Source organism: Callorhinchus milii, unplaced genomic scaffold, assembly GCF_018977255.1.
Source record: "Callorhinchus milii isolate IMCB2004 unplaced genomic scaffold, IMCB_Cmil_1.0 Scaffold2, whole genome shotgun sequence".
Taxonomy (NCBI): Eukaryota; Metazoa; Chordata; class Chondrichthyes; order Chimaeriformes; family Callorhinchidae; genus Callorhinchus; species Callorhinchus milii.
In genome coordinates this window covers 32,805,532-32,826,524 of record NW_024704743.1, presented here as the reverse complement: position 1 = coordinate 32,826,524, position 20,993 = coordinate 32,805,532, and the positions used below count along the sequence as shown (strand labels likewise).

General features: G+C 40.1%; 1 protein-coding gene across 1 annotated transcript in view; it reads left to right on the top strand.

Annotated features, from left to right (window-relative positions):
• The window catches only part of pard6ga (par-6 family cell polarity regulator gamma a), a 46,845-nt gene extending 29,012 nt beyond the window's left edge, over window positions 1–17,833 (top strand). The window contains exon 3 of the mRNA XM_007902594.2: window positions 13,850–17,833. Within this exon, the coding sequence (XP_007900785.1) occupies window positions 13,850–14,703 (854 nt within the window). The 3' untranslated portion in view covers window positions 14,704–17,833. The remainder of the gene's footprint in view (window positions 1–13,849) is intronic.
• The last annotated feature ends 3,160 nt before the right edge of the window (window positions 17,834–20,993 follow it).

Genomic DNA, 20,993 nt, shown 5'->3' with positions numbered 1-20,993 from the left:
AGAGGATCCATTTCAAGATCCTGGTCCTCACCTACAAAGCCCTCCATGGCCTCCCCCCACCCTCTGCGACCTCCTAACCCCCTACCAACCCGCCCGCTCCCTCCGCTCAGCCGGCTCTGGCCTGCTCCACGTCCCCCGCCCCACCTGCCCCACCATTGGCGGGAGAGCCTTCAGCCACTCTGCCCCCAACCTCTGGAATTCCATCCCCCAATCACTCCGCCTCGCCCCCTCCTTAGGCTTCTTCAAGTCCTGCCTCAAAACCCTCCTCATCAACCATGCTATTGGTCACCTCCCTTCTCCTCCCTGACCCCAGCTCGGGTCTGAAATGCTGTACACTGTCCAGCGCCCTGGAACGTCCTTCCGACATGAAAGGTGCTATACAAATGTAAGTTGTTGTTATAGTTGTTCATCTTGCCCACCAAATCCACTGAGTTACTCAGCAGCAGCAGCAACAAGTTACACTTGTATAGCGCCCTTCACTTCGGAAAGAAGTCCCAGAACGCTGCGAAACTGCTTAAACCAGCAGCAACAACAGCCTTAAGATTCTAGAAACTGTTCTATAATATAGAATAACATATTAATATAATGCAGGATTAAATCACAAGCAAAGTGTTGCTGGGGCAGATTTTTTTTATGGCTATGAATCTGAATCTGGAATAAATCTGGAAAACCTCCATTGTTTGAAAGGAGCTACAAATTAGAGGACCCTATAGGGATGTCAGCAGAATACTACTCTTCTCCATAACCTGATCTGAAGTCTCCCATCTCTACTGTGGTGTTGAAATAACTATTTTATGAGGAATATTTTCTTCATTTCACACATTGTTTTGAGATTTGTGAGTACTTTTAGTATGGTTTTTAAAAAAAAAGATTGTGGAAAAATAATGGTCTAATTAGTGGTATTTCTGCAAGGAGTTCCTTAACAAGTAATCAGAGTTGTGCAAATGGGCTCCCCTTCTGGTAAATGGAATTGTGACATACTGACGTAAGGGATTATATGATCCTTTCCATTCCCACATGATATATAATGAGTGCCTTGCTGCCTTGTCCATTTGATTTTTTTTTTCCCCTGCGCGGTGAAGATGTTCAGCAGTGCTCCCACATTGCTTATCTCTAGAGCAGACTCAGTACATTCCACGAATGTGGCGTCATCAATGAAAAGAGGTCTGAGCTGGAACCAAAGCAGGGAATGGTGCTCAAAGGTGCTTGTTTGGACATTAATGGACAAAATCTACCCCTCAGATTGATTCATAATCCTCCGGAGATTCAGAAGGGAGTCAGATTGCAACAGAACATTACCTTTGTCTTCTCAGTTTGATGGTGACAACCATTTTTGTACTTATAAGTGCAAGACTATTCATAAGATGCCTGTAGTTCAAACTGCTTCACACTTGGCACCTTTTGTCACAGCTGGGTTCTGGAACTAACCAGCTGCATGAACATCTGTACAAATGTTGATAATGGCAACCCTCTTCAGCTCATCTTCAAAAGTCAAAGCTAGTGGAAGCTGACTGATTTCAATCGTCAGGTTCAAACATTGAATGGTACAGCTAGCTCTAAACTAATTTGACAAATTCAGGGCAAATCGGTACATATTTGAGCACATCCAATTGGTTTGGCATACTAACATGGTAGGCAAGCCCTGCTCTGTCTTGATATAGCACTAATTGTCTATTAGTACATGGACCATTTACCAGCCAGGGTGAATATAAAAAACATTGCATTAATTTACTGAATGGAAGATCCAGCCACTTGGTCCAGGTAGTTTCTAGTACTTGGGGTAAACAGTTATTGTTCTATTGCTAACAACTGTTTTGGTTGTATCACCACATACAAGTCTGCCTGAAAGAAGGGAGAGATGTTTCTGTCTACCCATGTCCTTTTTTTTCTCAACTCGAGAAGATCATACGCCTATGTTAGCCTACAAGAAAGAACCAGATAGATATCGAAAATGAAGTTTGGAGATGTATGAGAGAAAAGGCAGGAAAACAGCACTGAATGGATTCTCTTTGATAGGCCAAATGGCTGCCTGTGCTGTAAATTTATATAGTTCTGCCAGAGCAGAAAGGCTTGTCATGAATTTTTAGCTAAGTCTCTCTCCATTTGTGGCCTTGCACGGCCTATCTGGTTTCCATGCCCCACAGAAAGGACAGACGTGGCTGTTAGTATCAGGATCTTCCTCTGCTAGTAGCAGATGTGTGCCCCATTGAAGAAGACAAGGTTGTTTATAATCTTTCAAAATAATTATAATCCTTACATCTGATATACACCTCTTATGTCAAGAGAATGCCCCAAACTGCTTCACAGGAAAATTACATTTGTATAGTGCCTTTCATGTCGGGAAGATGTCCCAAGACACTGTAAAGTATACTATAAAGTGGAGTGACTGGGTTTTGTGGGTAAACATGGTAGCCAACTTGCACACAGCAATGTACCACAAACAGCCATGAAGTGAATGACCAATTTTATTATGAAGGGATTGTTGGCCATGATACCACAAGAAACTCTTTTCAAATAGAACCTTGGGATCTTTAATGTCCACCTGATCAGGCAGATGGTTCCTTGGTTTAAGATCTCATCTGAAGGACAGCGCCTCCAGCAATGCAGCTCCCCTATCGTTGTATTGGAGTGTCAGATTAGACTTACAGAGTTCCAAGTCCCAAACTTCTGACTTGGATGTGAGAGTACGATTAACTGAGCCAACACTGAAAAATAAATGCTGTATTGCTAAAAGGTCTCACTTGTATGACTTTTTGTGGTAAAACAAGTAATGGCACGAAGTATGCTAACATGTTAGGACTTGAATTGAAAAGGCTGCAGCTGTTGATTTGTTTTATAAAGATGGCTTTCTCTCATAGAAAAATCAGTTTTCTGAATCACTGACCAGTTTAAAGAACTAAAGGAAACATTCAATCACTTGCAGGTGAAGTAAATTGCCTTCAACAGAAAGCATCAATTCCTAATTTCACATTCTATATTGTCTTCTTTTTGTGAGGGCAAAACTTTTCATTCCTATTTAAAAATGTGGGTTGGGTCCAAGAGTGCATGTGAATTAGTAATTATTCTACATTAGCATTACTTATCTAGGAAGGTGTTTGTTTTCTTAAACTAGAACAACAGTGTCCAGAAGGAATTGTATTGGAAACAAATCACTGGTGAATTTGAGTCTAATTCCTACATAAAAGCATGGTAGAAATTGTTCTGAAACCAATTGGCAAGTTGTAGATTTCTCATAGCCCTAACCCTCATGTCAGATTCTTAGGTTGACCTCCCAATTATTTTTATTTTAGCTTGTATTCCCTCCTCATCAAAACTCACTGCATCAAAAAAAGAATCTGCAGTGCTCTGTTTGCTTTGGTGTTCTCAGGGACAGTTCCATCAGGAAATCTCCTGCTACCTGATAGAAAGGGAGACTCATTCTCCCTTAGGGTAGTCTTCCCTCACATTCTTCAAGATCTATCACAAGATCCTTCCCTTGCATCCTTCAAGGTCTGTCTCAAGACCTTCCTCTTTGACTGTCATCTTTCTGTCATTTTTCCCCCTTGGTCCCCACCCCTCTCCCCCGAATCCAACCCCCAGATTGGGTACAAGCTGTCCAGTGTATTGGGACATCCTCCTGAAGTGAAAGGCTCTGTATAAATGCAATACTTGTTTGTTGATATGAACATCTACAAGTACAGCAATACTGTACTTTGAGAGTTGTATTATGTTGAGGATTTGACAGACTGGTGTAATAATCCTTGCATCTGATATATGTCGGGAATTACTGTAACATGTTACTGTATTTTGTTGCAAATGAGGTAGCCAATTTGCACGGAGCAATGTCCCACAGTCTTAAAGTGAATGATCAGTTTTATCTGGGGAATTTTGAGCTCCCTGAGAAAAGCACTTTTCTGTTTTTGAATCGTGCCACGGGATCTTTAATGTCACAAGGATAGGTTGATTGGAGCCTCGGTTTAACATCTCATCCAAACAACGGCAACATTCCCCCGGGGTTCCATTGGAGCATCAGTCTCGACCGAGCTCCAAGTCCTGATGTTGGACTTGAACCAACAACCTTCTGGATCAGAGGCAAGAGTCCTCTCAACAGAGCCAGGATGACACCAAGCTATGGAGCTTCCCTACTTCACACAACTAAAAGTAAGATTGTGGCTGTGAGAGTTATAGATAAAAATAAAATAGGCAACAGAGATGAAAGTTTTAAAGAAATGGCCACACTTTCAGTCCCCCAAATTAGTGGCCAGCCTCAAATCCTACCTCTTCTAATGCGCCTATATCCACTTTTTCCTTTGCTTGGTTTGCAACCCTATCTCTGTAACACGCTTAGAGATGTTGGCTTACTTGAGCGCCACAATATATATGCAGCTTTTTTGTGGCACAACACTACTATTAACCTATGTTATCAAAAATTTATTTCTATTGAGTGCATGATTAAAGCATTCATTTGTGGCAGCTCATGTGTTGAGTTACAAACAAACTACTTCAGAGATGAAGAAAGGCAGGCCGATGATGTAGCTAAAGAGAAATATTGAGTACTGGATTAATAGATGATAGACGAGAGAAGTTGCATATGCACTTAGATTTGATAAATGCATACCAGGGGCAATTCAATCAATAAAAAAACTCAACTAGTTTGCACTGATTCCATACATGATTCTTGATCCAACAGTAAAACTGTTCTTAAGCAACTGAACAATTCAAATGACTTCCTGAGCTGAAATGTCAGGTCCCTAATGCAAAGCAACCCATTGGTTAAAACTGTTTTCAGCTGTTTAGTATGAGAATGTCTAACGGAGGAATATTTTATAAAGTATTTTCTCCTCTTCACACGTGTTCTCTATTAACAGCGTGGGCTCAAGGTTTGAAACCTGTGCCAATGTTGCAAAACAGTAGAAAAACGCTGATATTAAAATGGTTAAACCGGCTTGAGTCTGTGCTATTATACTTCATTATTTTTAATTGTGTGGTATAGGTAAGATCCACAGCTTGGAAATTCTGAGTAATATCTCATGTCTCTCTCCCCCCACCCTCCCCCCCTCCGAATTTTATTTGTGTGGAAACTCAGCTTCTTTGAAAGTCTCTTGATGGTTGAGAGCAGCTCCATTGATTTCAGACAGAATTGGAGGGTGGTAAATATAAACGTAATTTTGTTGTTGTTGAGAGGCTGAGGCCCAGTGCTGACACGTCTTGCCCTATAGTCCAGCCTCGGAAAGCTTGGGAGAATAATTTCATTAATAAGTTTTGGTGAATTGCCAATGGCATTTGTGAAATGTGTATATATACTGTATTGTAACATTCATGGCTTAATGATATAATCATAGATTCATAGATTTTCATAGAATGTTACAGCACAGAAGGAGGCCATTCGGCCCATCGAGTTTTTTTTCTGTGCTGGCTCTTTGACAGAGCAAGTCACTTTCACTAACCCCAATCGCCAGCTTTCTCCCCATAACCCTTCAAACCCATCTTCCCCAGATACCTATCCAGTTCTCTCTTAAAAGCTGTTATCGAATCGGACTTCACTACCCTTTCAGGCAGATCATTCCAAATTCGAACAACTCGCTGAGTGAAAAGATTTCTTCTAACCTCCCCTCTGCTTCTTTTGGCAGATATCTTAACACTGTGACCACGGGTCACAGACACACCTACCAGCGGAAACAGCTTTTCATTATCTAGCCTGTCATGATGATACTTGCATTTGATTTAGCGCCATTCATATCAGGAGGATGTCTCAAAGCAGTTCCTCGGATGAATCTTATACAACTTTTTAAATAAACACTCATACAGCCTGGCTCAGTTAACACTCTCGCTTCCAAGTCAGGCTGTGGGTTCAAGCCCCACATTGATGCTTTGAACTCTCATAATCTCGGCTAACACTCCAATGCAGGACTCGGGCTTTGCTGCATTGTTGGTAGGTGCCATCTTTCGGGTGAGATGTTCTACCAAGCCCCATCTGCCTGATCAGGGGGCATTAAAGATCCCATGGCACTATTTGAAAAGAGAAGGGAGTTTCTCCCGGTGTCCTGGCCAAGAATCCCCCCAAATCCCACTTACTTTGTGGCTATTTGTGGGACATTGCTGTGCACACAATTGGATGTCGCATTCACCCACAAAATACACACAGTCACTACACTTTGTAGTAAATCCTATGAAAGAAGATATACCAAATGTAACTATTATTATCATGTGATTGAGTCGTCTCAAAGAGATTCCAGGATATAAGGTAAAGTGACTGTATTTTGTTGGCACATACAGCAGCCGATTTGTGCACAGCATTGTCCTACAAATAGCCATATAGTGAATGACCAATTTTATTTAGGAGATTGTTAGCCAGGACAGGAGGAGAAACCGCTTCTCTTTTCAAAGAGCAGTTAGTTTTTTTTTTACATCCACTTAAACAGTAGGCAGTATCTCAGTACTCCCGCACCACCATATTGGAGCAACGCCTCGATAATGCGCTCATCCACAAAACACAATCACTGCAGTATCCTATGGAGTGCTTTGGGGTGTTGTCCTCAGGTGAAAGGTGCTATACCAAATGTAAGGATTATTATTATAAACTCATGACATGGGTCTTGAACCCACAACTTTCTAACTCAAAGGATTGTTGTGTGTAAACTTCTATTTCAAAAAAAGTGTGGAACTTCATTGAAAATTTTTTTGGTGTGAATCTGGTTCATTTGTGAGGCAGATGTATCCTTGCGGACCAATGCTTCCTGCATTGCGAATGCACAAATTAAATCAATCTGCTCATGATAATGGGTTTGGTTGCACATAATGCAATGTACAACCAACTTTGTAGCACAAGTGGATAAGATTGTATATTGTTGCAAAGCGCATTCAAACCTACTATTGCCAGCAGATCAGGTTGTGTTTTGATGGGTGAAGTCAAAATGTGCATGCTGATCAGGGATCCTGCCTAGTTATAGGTTGAGTTTTGTGGAGCCCCAATTACTGCCTATAATTACTGTAAAATACTCTGATGCTTTTGGTCATCTTTCCCTTCCTTACCCACTTCGTTGCCCATACCCAGTTCAGGATGCCCAACCAAAGTATAGATGTCCTAATGTGAAAGGTACTATATAAATGTGTATTTAGAAGCAACTATTGCAAAAACAAGGAGTCCCAATCCATTTCAAAATAATAGTTGAAGCCCCGATTACTGTGGATTGTTTGCAGGAGGAAGAGTTTGGAGGAGCAATCAAATCTTACACCCGTTTCCCAATTTAGGTTATAATTCTGATGTTTTGTAGCAAAACTACAAAATAGTTTCATACTCCAAACCTATCTGATTGAGTTATTGTATTTTGTGTCCATAAGATACTTCCAGGATCATGTATTTGATATTGTACACTGGTACATTCACTACATTAAGAAATGTTTAACGTCTGAATTGATGGCCTTACAACAACATAATGCCGAAGTCTGAAAGTGTTGGGCCAACTTCATCTTGACACAAACTTCTAAGAGTAACATAAATTAAGCTGTAAACATTTCAGAGGAAGATGCTGGGTTTATGTTAGCATTTTTAATATAAAAAATATTAGAAAAAAATCTGGGCCATAATACTTGACTAATTTATAAAGTTTCTAGATACCATACCTAGGAATAACCCCAAATATTATTAAAATGAAGCTATTGAGGATAAATAGTTTACTTCTGAGAACTAAATTGATTTGTTGCATTTGATTGGGGATCTATAATATCAATATCTCAAAGTGTTTTGTAGGTAATTGCTGTCAGTGTAGTGACTGTATTTGAGCAAATGCAACATCCAATTTGTACATAACCGATGCAACAAACTATATGAAATGAATGACCAAATTATCTGGATGATTGTTGGTCAGGCGGCTGGGGATATTGCTTCCATTTTTTCTATTAGTGTCATCGGCTTATTAACATCCACCTGAACAGGCAGATAGGATCTTGTTCTAACATCTGATAATGCAGCACTGCCCAGCACTAAAAGTATTAAAGTTTCAGCCTGCTTACATTTAACATTAATACTGTGCTAACCATATGTTTATAAATTAACTGTTCTAGGTTATAAAGTCAAAATATCATATTGAACATATAGTAACAACCCGAAACACTAGACCTTATGTTTTTAAAAATCTATGGATGCAAAGCAATTTCACTGAAAACCCCAAAATAACAGTTTACTGGCTGGGATTGACAAGTTAATTTCTACTAATTGTAGGCTGATTGAAATTGTCTTCCTATCTTTAGCAAAATGCCCTAACCAGTAACTGCAGGCCTTCCCCAGTTTTGTAGAAAAATTGCTTTTCAACCATTTTGAATGAGGGCATGAAAGTCATTTGGGTAGACACAACTGGAATCCAGCTGACCAGCTTTTGAAAGATGATAATTAAAGAAAGATAATGTCATGCCTTGGATGGATTTTATAATTTACTTGGCTTTCTAGTAAAATTATGAAATACAGTACTTTATAAAATTGTGAAGTAGGATCCAGCGTGAATTCACTCTGTAGCAATGATGGGATTACATACAGTCCACCATAATGCCCTTGGGGAAGTGAGGGGTCTTACCGAGAAACCAATTGCTCAACTATTGATGTATGATTCACAGTGAAAAAATTGATTATTTTTCATTTGAGAAAAGCAATATGGAAGAGGGAAAAGATTTTCGATGCAAAAAAATCCAGTTTCATTTGGTGAAAATCAGTTAAAAAAAAATGTTTTGCCCGTGTTAAAGGTATTCACTCAAGGAGCATCACAAAAATGTTCACTACAGACTTCCAAACAATTTCTTCACTCTTAAACGGTAGCAAATGCAACTCTTTCTGGTACTAAGTAACACATTTGAGTGTCAAGAAACGATCACTGAAGTTAGATCCATACTGCTGCTCTCAGATCATCTGCACAATCACCTGTAAGGCAAAATGTGCGCATCAATTAACAGGCTTGGGATGTGTGTTTCCTGGAAGCCAAAAAAGTTGGAAAATTCAGGGTTTTTTTAAGAAAATAGTTTATTGATCAGCTTTCACCAGAGATGAAAATGTATAGTGAAAAGGGTTAAAAAACTGACTCTGCTGTGAGATAAAAGTGTAATATAAAACATGTTTTTGGATAGAAACTTATTAGTAATGTAAAATTTTCCATGTAGGAAGAAATGAAAATGATAAATATTGATTAAAAAGCTTTTCTTTAGGGTAAAAGGAAGAGGGCACTGATATGTTGTCTCTTTTAAAGAAAGAAGATTAAAGCACAAAGCCTTTAATAGCAGCTCCCTGAATGTTCACTACACCCTGTTTTGTTCGACAGTGTACCATGTAAAATGATCAACAGAATGGGTACACATAGTTGAAAATGATTACAATTTGATGATTCGTATGTATTCCCTTCCCTCTCTTTCTGTCTATTTCCCCCACTCCCGCCCCCCCCCCCCCCCCCTCCCTCACCCCACTTTCTCAGAAGACTTTCTGTTAGTATTTCAAATAGATGAATAACAGATTCTCTATTCAAAGACTTACCATTTTCTGTTTAAAAACAATGTTACGCAAAATTATAAATTTCTTGGGAACAGAAAAATAGTGCTTCATCTGGCTAAAGTTTAATAATGTCTAATTTCTCATACCATCAATTGATTTCTTCCTCAAGTAGCTATCTAAATCCCTCTTGAGTTTGATGGCACATCTGCCTCCACTCTCTCCCTCGATAATTCTTTCTATGCAGTATATAAGTAATTAAATCTAATCTTCTGATTACCTTCTCTCTACTGATCTTACATCTGTACTTTTCAGTTTTGACTATGTTAACGCTGTTAGAGTTTAGTTGATGTACACCCTTCCGTGGTAATTTTGTACCTCGCATGTTTTTATTGTGAGTTGGCTTCTTGCTCCAGATTTTGTTTCCACCTCAAATATCCTGCTCAGAATTAAAATTACAAATTGAGCATAGATCTAGCCCCCAAAATGGAACTGGCCTAAATTTCTAGCTTCCTAATGTTCTCAATTGTAGATGTTATCTACGCTGGCATTTGGCCATGCAGCAAGTAATAAACACTTACTCACTTCAGTTCATCCCCAAACTGCTGGGTTATCAAAAATGTATTTGAAGTGCCAGTTTGTCTTAGAGCTAGAGATGCATACTGGCACTGAATTAAATGACTAACATCTACCAAGTGTTCTGGGGACTGAATGGAGCTAGAAAAAAGTGTGTTCCGTGTATGAATACACTTTGCAACTGATTCATTGAAAAATATATTCAATCTGTACCCCGTAATTGATATAAAAATTAATAAAATGCTATTACACTATTTTAAGCTCGTCAATCTCAGAAAGGACAGGGCATAGTTATAATTCAATCTGTGTTCAAAACAATGTTATTTTAGGAGCTCCCATTGTGGCTGAGTTGGTAAATGCACTGTACCTTTGCTGAACTATATAGAGCTGCATTGTTTCCTGAGCTGGCCAATCTCAGCTGGGTTGATGGAAGGTGGTCGTACAGTCACCCTCAGCTTAGAAAAGTGAAATATCTAAGGTTTCCCATGCGTAGAAGCTATCTTGTGATCTAAGCTGAAAGTATACACACGGAGTCCTGTAGCTCAGTGGTTAGAGCAAGCGAGAGGACCTGGTTTCAATTCCAGCAGGGCGAAAATTTGGCCAAGTTTCCTTACTCCACACGGCTCCGTTTACCTAGCAGTAAGCAGGAACCCGGTTTTTAGTCAATTGGAGCATTGCTTTTCCGGGGGTAATAATTCTTTTAAAAAAATTGGTCACTTCAATCCACAACACTTTGGGACACTGCTGTGCGCATTTGGCTGCCGCGTTTCACCCACAAAATATACAGTCAATTCACTTCACAGTATATTCTGTGAAGCGCTTTGAGATGACTCAAAGACGTGATAAGGCGCTACATCAAATGCAAGGATTATTATTATGTGCAGACATCATATGAGACCAGATTGAGCTTTGCTGGGGTGGTCTACACTGCCTTCTGACGTAGATTTACATAGACTGTACAGCACAGAAACAGGCCATTCAGCCCAATCATATGTGCTGGTGTTAACACTCCACGTGCCTGTGGATAAATGTGTTGTATGGTGAAATATTGATCTGCAGAAGTCTCAGGTTCCAATTTCATTCCCTTTGATTTAGTCAAAACACTGCCTTCAGGAGAGTAGAGGAAGATTTAAAATATATATATATGTATATTATTAAGGATACTTCAATAAAATTCCTTTTTCAACAGTGAGTACATTGGATCGGGTGGGGAAAGAGAGTGATACAGTTCCCTTGGGAATTGGAGCGATAAGAGTGGAAACTAGAATTGGCTAAAGGGACTTAACCTTCACATTCAAGATTAAAAGGGCAGATTTAAAAATAAATTGTTGGGAGGATAAATACTTCAAAGCTCCAGTAAGATTTTACAGCTTTGTACAAGGTGGCAACCTATCCCAGTTACTGGCATATGGTTATAATTTGTATGTTGTACCTTAATGTGTTTGAGCTGGCAATGTTGGGAAAGGTTTTTTAGTTTATTTTTGCCCCTGCAAAATATTAAACTGTTAGTATTGCTTAAGTTTCAAAGGTTCCAACAGACTTATGCTGCCGAAAGTTTATCCCAATGCAATTATGTCGCAAATGATTAGCCTAAAATGGAGGAAAACAATTTTGTGTGTTTGTTTTCCTCCCTTTTCCAGAGTGAAAACTTCCCAAATAATCCAATAATTCCTTAGCTGCATTAGCAGCCAATCTTAAGGTGGAAGTAATTCTGCTTTGAAGTGTATTCAAGTGCTGTTGATTAACTCCACTATTCCCAGAGGATTGAGTCAGTCAAAACAGTAGAGAGCAAGTGATGAAGTGGAATCTCATGCAATCCTATGAGTTTGCACCACTGTGGAATTCAGCTTGTTTGTTTAATCTTATCTGCCCAAGTAATGTTATTTCTGCCAAACAGCCCTGTACCGACCATCTGTGTATTAACCACATGTGGAGCTGGTGGAGTTGTAGAATTTGTTTTCCATAATTAAGAAATAGCCTATGGATTTTTTTTATATGAACAAATCTCAGAAAGCAACTGGGAAAATAAATTTGTTTCAACACACTATCCTGTTTTTATTGAAAATTGTCAAATGAAAAGCAAGGAGTGTTTTAAAATATTGCCTGTTTTGTATAATCAACACGTTGTTTCAAATATTGTAAATGTAGTAAATCTGGATTCCGACCAGAGCTTCAACCTAAGTCATTGAATTTGCCACTGAATCATTGAAACAATATATAAATTATAAATTGACTGCTTTAAAGCTACATTCTAATCTATGATAATGTTATGACTTTGGAAATATTACTGACTAATAAATCGGAACAATATATAATGGGGTGAGGAAGGCGCTTATTGCCTCCATTTCTTCCTGGTTTAAAACTAATCTGCTGATACTTTAGTATCATCTGTAGTTTCCTACATAACCAACTAGTCTTTCACCATGAGATCCCATTCTCCCTTTCCTCATCACTGCTTTGCCACTTCAGTTTCTCAGGGTCATAACTTCTCTCCCAAACACCCCTGCTACCTTCTGAAGGCCACCCTTATCTGCTTATCCCCCCCTCCCCACACACACACACAAACGATTTTATTTCCTAAACCGCCAACTCTTGCAGAATTTCTGATAATTCTGATGAATGACGTTTTTTATCCAAATGTTTTTTCCACTGCAAATGACTTGCATAAACGCTATTTTCCGGGTTCCGGTAATCTCTAATCTTGTGTATTTATCAGACTGAGCACTTTCAATCAGGAAGTAAATGGAAAGTATATTATTATTTTCAAATTTAAATTGGAATCATACCTTTTCGGTGGTTTCCAGTGGTGTATGTATGTGTTTAAAAGGAAAACCTCAGAACAAGCGACATGCAATGGGCCACAATTTTGTGGTTTAAGATGTATTTTAACCTAGAGAAGTATGAATAGTTTATTGTAACGAAAATTTGTAGTTGGAAATTTTTGCTGGTGTTTGAATTTTCTCCTAAAAATGAAGGCATGTGGGTGGATTAATGCCACTGTTGTGCTGTAGGCATCAGTGTGATCCTGCGAATTGAGCAATGGGGCTGGCAGCTCTACAGATTTTTAATTTTAGTTGATCTTAACTGAATTCACTCCCAGCAGCTCTTTACAATGTTTAAAACCTTAACATCGAGTGGATCAGACAAATCTTTTAAACTTGAAAATTTTAATTTTACTATAGCTTGTCCAAGCCAAAGGTGATGCTAGCTCATCTACTGGGACCAACTACTGTAAGTCAGTGCTGTAACTCATCTGGTTCCAGTCAGAGTAGATTATAAGATGGGACATTATGCAATAAAAGTATCGCCTTAGGTCAGGTTCCTAATGTGTAATACAGCATATTCAAATGCAATATTGGAGTCAATTCAGCAGTCTATTCAATATTTAGCACACTGAATGTACCTAGATTGGTAGAAGGGGCACTCTAACGATGTTGGACATCCTCCTGACGTGAAAGGTGCTATACAAATGTAATTTGTTGTTGTTGTCCTTAAAGATAAAGTATATAAAAATAGGGAAAGGTCTTGCATTTCTTCTCAATTGTGGCTTTCACGGACAGTAAGTAGAATACATTTTGTTTTGCTTTAAGACAAAAACTAGCATGTCCTAACCTGCATTGGAAATCCACACACTAAATGTCCATTATTAGGGTGGGATTCAAAGACTTCTTTCAGTTTACAGTGTCTGAGTGCATTCAATATACTAAATATTAAAACAATTGCTAAATTACTTTTATGCTTGTGATTTTCTTTTCATCTACTTTACTGATTTTTTGTATTGAATGGAAGAACATTTTTTAAATGTTTTTTTTACTACTTTTTCAGAAGAGGTAGACTACAGTCTCTTCGGCACAAATTCACTGACACGAAGGAAAAAACCATTGGTGGGACTACGTAATGACACCCTCCGTAAAAGATCTCACATCAGCATTGGTATTCCTCAAGACTTCAGACCCGTTTCTTCCATCATTGATGTGGACATTCTTCCTGAAACACACAGAAGAGTCCGATTATACAAACATGGGTGTGAAAAACCATTAGGATTTTATATTCGAGATGGCACCAGTGTGAGGGTGACTCCCCATGGACTGGAGAAGGTTCCTGGTATCTTTATCTCACGCCTAGTACCAACAGGCTTAGCCGAAAGTACAGGGCTCCTGGCAGTTAATGATGAGGTCTTAGAAGTGAATGGCATTGAGGTGACTGGAAAAACACTTGATCAAGTGACTGACATGATGATTGCCAACAGTCACAATCTCATTATCACAGTGAAGCCGGTGAACCAGAGGAACAATGTTATACGTAGCAGTCGAATGTCTGGTAGCTCTGGCCACTCCAATGACAGTACAGCCAGCCATCACAGTCTACCTTCTGCCCACATTGTGCAGAACTATAATCCTGAAGATGAAAGCGATGAGGAACCTGACATTATTATTGAGGGTTGTGGTGAGCCAGAGCACATTCCAGTTACACTTCCATCTTCACCTCACACCTCTTCTCGAACAAACAGTGGAAACCTAAGCCAGCGACTGCAGAAGGAGCTGGCCCTCAATGGTTCAGTTAGAGAAAGCAATGGAAATATCCTTAAAACATTGAGTGCTATCAAGGCTGAGGCGAGACACAGTCTGGCCATCAGCAGAGGTGGCGTAGAGGAGGATGGAACAGTTATAACCCTTTGAATTTTTTGGTTTAGATTTGTTTAAAGTGATAACCGAGAACAATATTTACTCATATTTACTTTTTCAAAAAGAATCTGGTTTGGGGAAAATTTCCCTGGCTTATGGAAATTCACTACATATCTTACAGGATGTTCTAATTGCCTTTAATTTTAAAAGATGTAGTGCTCAAATTGGAATGCATAGGTAAGCAGCTGCTGGAGCGTATCACCTACCACTGTCGGAGATAGGGGGTGTAGCAAAGAGTAGACTCTTATATTTTATGCTAATTTATGTTGCTCACCACGTAGCTCCTAGTACTATCTAGTGAGGTTAAACCTGTGCTTATCCAATGTCTAGAACCATCTAATCAAAAAGTGACGATGATCCAGGGGGAATAGATAAGTGGCTGTTTAGGGCTGAGTTAACTCCAAGGGACACGTGTGGCAAGGCCAGATAGGAATTGAGTTCCACCTTCTGTGGTAGTTTACTAGACTGTCCTGAGACAGGTATTGTTGATGACGGATCAGCCATCTTGACTCATTAGCAGGACTTGGAGAAGCAGACTGATTGCTGGGAGCAGGGATTCTTTCCACTCAGTTCCTGTAAACCACGCAAACCAAAGTCGTAAGATGAACAAGCAATGTGAATCTTTACAATGGAAGACTGCACTGTTTTAGCTGGTTAGACTCTAGCAGCTGGGGTGCCCAGAACTTGGCTCTTATGAACCTGCACCTAAATTCTCTGGGCCTAGGCAAGGAAGTTCATCCCGCCGGGGAAATAATCAGAACTCCAACCTAGATCAAAGTCATCATAGAACCCCTCTTTAACATGGTGATTTGGGTCTGTAAAATCAGACCACTTGGTATAATGGGTTGAACTGTAGCGCAGCTGCCAGTCAGCGCTTCCAGGTCACTCTTTCAAAAAAAAGTTTAAAGGAGTAACACTGGTTTATACATTTTTAAAAGCAGAAAAAACAATCATGTCAGTGGTTTGCAAACAGCTGATTCTGTATAGCACAGCGCCACTTGCTGGACGAAAGTATTATTGTGTATGTTGGCAATAATCATGCGGGAGGGAGGCCAGTTACTTCATCCCTGAATTGTTCGATTTCACCTCATGCTGGGCATTGCAGCTGTTGATCTGTGCATAACCAATGAATTGCAGATGGTTTTAGATTTTTTTTATTAAATGCATATACTGCTAGGTAGTCTTAGGAAGTGGAAAAGATTAGTTTTGAACTGTTGTACCATGAAAATACCCAATCCCACAGAAGAATCCAATTTTTTTAACTTTGTATGTTTTAATGTTAAATATTGTATTTTTAAATGATTCAAACATTCTTAAAAACATTCAGTATGTCTAGAGTAGAGCGGTTTTATCGATGAGCAACGGTTCATTGAACCGATAGTTCAACTAGTAAGTTCAGTGTAGTCAACTTCAGTTTAGTCTAAAATTAAACATCACAGGAAAATTACAGGTTTGTTTGCTGGTCTGTGCTACGTCAGCCTAATTCAGCCGTGGTGACAAATGGGAAAGGTAGAATTGACCTCAGTGTTTCCAGGAAAATTCGACCAGACTTCCTATTTCTAACCAGTAACTCCTGCTGGAAAACACATTTTGCAACAGTCAAGTGAGAAGAGGTTTGAGGCACAGGTGATTCAAAATGCAGGTTTTTTATTTTTATTCCCCTCGTGGTTCATGGTCCTCATTACCTGACTGGACTCGATCTTCAATCACACATTAAGAATGGCCACTTGGCTGAGTTTGGAGTTGGTGTACTCCTGTGGAATTGTAACCCATTATGAATCAGAGGCTTCAAGAAAAGAGCAAAATAAATTGAAATCGATTGCGATGTTAATGTACCAGCAAATCCAAGTTATCAATAGCTATGCTATGTATAATAATCGGCACCTTAGAATGTGATTCACAAGGTAATAATCTAACGGAGGTTTAGAATGAAATCTGAAACAATGGGAGCAAAGTTTTAACAGATTATAGTCCACATCTGAACCTCACAATTAAGTTGAATTTGAAATCCCTTCATGGTATTTTTATAACATATTGCCCCAAGTTTACATATTACTTTCATTTTGGGTGTGTTTTCCACCAGGGTAACTGTTTAGGTCCATGTCTGAGGCTATTCACGTAGGATTAGCAATTGTCACGTGTGCAATTGGGAAATTTTAATTTGGACTGCATTTATTTTAAGCATAATATTATTAGCTGAGCCCCACCTTGAATTACTGATTGTCTTCTGGAATATTGTCACTATAAAATAATGTTCATGATTAGATAAACGGGTATTTTCCAGTAGATGTATTAGGGCATTCACTAGACTTTATCATAAACTGATTTTTTTAATAGGTTGTGAGCTCTGACTAAGCCATTCATTTATGATTTTTTTTCAGATACTGCTTTATTGACAGTTTTTTTTCTTAAATTGTGCCTACTTTACACCCTTTTTTCTCCAGATTACCATTTATTTTATACTGTAGCTGTCTTTGCTCATAACAGCGGGTTCGATGGACTGTTTCTCCACAACTACTGCCAATGGACAATCTGATACTTGTAGCAAGGAAATATTAAGGGTCTTAACAGTCTCATCCATCTGGATTAGAAAGCCACTATCTTGCCTACTATACTGTATAAGCCTATTGCTATCTTTGCTACTCAAAAATGTTGTGTGGATACTGTTCAGTATAACTGGTCACGTGTCTCCTATGGCACTCACAGCAAATATATGGAAGATGCACCCTTTTTTAAAAAAATATATATTCTGTGATCAATTTTTACAGCTTTTTTTCATTTAAGTATGATTTGAGATTTTTTGGAGGAGGCTTAACTCACATCTCATTAATTATTGACATCATTTTGGAAAAAGCAAATATTTTGGAACACTAAACTAGCTGTGGGAATCCATATTCTCATTTTCTATGCTAAACTGAATATTTTCTTACCACTGTTCAATGTATATTTGTATTACAAAGTACAACACATTTAAGTTGGCACTACAATTGAGGAAGTTCTACTGTTGTGTATTTTATGTAACCTATATGTATTAGCTTAATAAAAGGGAAAATGATATCACTTCATCTAAATAATCCAGATTTCTAGACGTGAACTGAAAAATTTAGTAAATGGTATTCCACAACATAATTTTTTTTATACAGAAGGAGACCATTCAAGCCATCTTCCCTGCTACAGCTCTCATTTTTTTAGTCACTGTTTTTATTAATCCCATTTTGCAACTCTTATATTTCTTTAATAACCCTACTCATACACCTCATGCCAACGTGGAACAAAGATATTCAACCAATATATAAGGAGACTTAAAGCACTTGCTTTTTTTTTGGTCGGCTGGGTTTCTGACACATGCAGGAGCCCACCAACAACAACTTGCATTTATATAGTGCCGCTCACATAGGGTAGGGTCTCAGAGTGCTTGACAGTGCTGGAGCACGATGCCGAGACCGTGGGAGGGGGAGGTGACCGTAGGCACGGTCGAAGAGGAAGGTCTTCAGGCATGACCTGAAGATGGGAAGGAAGAGGAAAGGTGGAGGGATAGAGGAAAAGTGTTCCAGAGTTTTGGGCTGTAGTGGTTGAAAGCGCAGCCACCAATCGTGAATTGAGGGCATAAGGGACATGCAGAATGCCAGAGCCAGTCAAGTGGAAGCAGCGGATTGGGGGGAAGCAGGTCGGAGAGGTGAGGTGTCAGGACATGAAGGGATTTGAAAATGCGTGGCAGCATCTTGAAATCAATCCGTTTGGCGATGGGGAACCAGTGGAGCCTGGCTAGAACTGGTATAATGGGGGTAAGGAGTTCAGTACGGTGAGTATGTGGGTGATGGGGTTTTGGATCAGCTGGATCCTGTGCATGGTGGAGCTGGGGAAACTGGCAAAGAGGGCATTTGAGAAGTCAAGTCACAAGGTGACTAACGCATGGACGAGTGTATCGGCTGAGTCTGGGGATATGGTAGGAGGCGAGCAACGTGGAAGAAGGTGGTCCTGTTCAGGGACCAGATGTGGGTCAAACCTGAAGCATAGGTTGTGCATCAGTTTGGTAAGTCTGAGGGATGGGCCAGGGAGGTTGAGGAGGTCAAAGCCTTGGGATAGAAGATGTTGACGGGAGCCAATGAACGTGGCTTCTGTCTTGTTAACATTGCTAACCATCACCATGCTTAAGAGTTTCCAGACCATAATGAGTCCTGTGCATCCCATCTATACATGGAAATTTCAGAAAGTTTATTGGAATGGAATGCGCACACTCCCTGAAGGACACATCCTGCTTACCTAATTCCAGAAGGTATTAGGCGCATATACTTATAGACAATACTAATTTGACTACACAATCAAAGACTTGTAAGTGAACAAACTATTTTTGAACAATAGCAGGAAACTACAACTTTGTCTTCCCATAAAAAGAAATACCAACTCCAGTCTAAACTATTCAGTGAAAATGGAAGCATGCAATTCTCTGACAATCCACAATGTTTCTTCTATGTCCAAACCACATGAAACTTGAGACAAAATTATAATAATAATCCTTGCATTAGATATAGCACTTTTCATGTCTTCTAGACGTCTCAAAGTGCTTCACAGAATAGATTGTAAAGTGAATTGACTGCATTTTTGTGGGCGAAATGCGGCAGCCAATTGCGCACAGCAATGTCCCACAAACAGTCATGGATTGAAGTGATCAATTTACTAATTTTTTTTGAGGGATTATTATCAGGTGTGTGGAGTAAGGAAACTTGTCCAAGGTTTCACCCTAGTGGGAATCTAACCCATGTCTCTCGCTTGCAAAGCAAGTGCTCTAACCATTGAGCTACAGGACTCCACATAATAGAGAATCATGTCATAGGGCAAATGCGAACAGGACATGAGGAATCCAAAATAGAGGCATTATAAAGCACTACAGAAGCCAAAGTTGACAGATAGTGTCTTGAGAACATTTTGGGTAGATGCCAAGTAATACTTTGCAGAAACGAATCTCTTTAAGCAGAGAGAATCACAAGACAGTAGTTATGCTGCTGAAAAAAAGTCAAAATGGAGCTCAACCCTTTAGGTTTTCTTAGAAGTTGAGGTTACATTGAGTTACGGTATAAGTCATCATGAGTATTTCAGAAGATTTGACTTGCACTACCAGCTCTATTTAACATTGGCTTCTCTTCCTAAGCAACAATGTGCACTAATAATCCTTACAGTAAAATAATAATGTTTATGTTACATTATATTCATGTAACACTTTTTGGGTAGGAAACCTCTCCAAAGACTGTGCCAGACACAAAAGAGGGAGGTGACTCAGGAGCCATGGCCAAGGAGTACGTTGTCAGGAGATTTAAACATCCCTCAACTCTGGGAGAACAAATATCCAACACCCCCTGTAAAAGTGCATTGAGGACATCTCTCCCGGCAATGCCTGCGCCAGGACTGGGGCTATGGTTCCCAGTCCCTGGGTTGGAGTAGTAACTGGTGCGCCCTAGAGTTGTCACCATCTGTGGGCTGAGGTTTGGAGCTGTATGTAGTATGTACGTGTGTAGTATGTATTAATGATGTGTGTATGTATGTAGTGTGTAGTGGTTGGACGTGGCCCTGTCTCTGGCTGGCAGTGTGGCCAGAAAAGATAACACATTTGCAGTCCAAAGTCAACCAAACACCAAGCCCCGAAAGTAGCCCAATATCATGGGTTGCCTCCTTTCTGGGTAGCAGAGTGGTTAATTTAGGGCAACGCTTTTGAAACGGTGTAAAAAAAGTCTTCAAAGTGTGTGTGTGTGTGAGTTTGTGTGGATGAACACGTTTTGCCGTTTTCAATTAAAAATGTAAAAAAATAGGCACCCTCCCAAACTACCAACATTGGGCGTGTTCCCCGCCCAACCTACCCACATTGGGCGCGTTCCCCGCCCAACCTACCCACATTGGGCGCGTTCCCCGCCCAACCTACCCACATTGGGCGCGTTCCCCGCCCAACCTACCCACATTGGGCGGGATCCCCGCCCAACCTACCCACATTGGGCGGGATCCCCGCCCAACCTACCCACATTGGGCGGGATCCCCGCCCAACCTACCCACATTGGGCGGGATCCCCGCCCAACCTACCCACATTGGGCGGGATCCCCGCCCAACCTACCCACATTGGGCGGGATCCCCGCCCAACCTACCCACATTGGGCGGGATCCCCGCCCAACCTACCCACATTGGGCGGGATCCCCGCCCAACCTACCCACATTGGGCGGATCCCCGCCCAACCTACCCACATTGGGCGCGTCCCCGCCCAACCTACCCACATTGGGCGCGTCCCCGCCCAACCTACC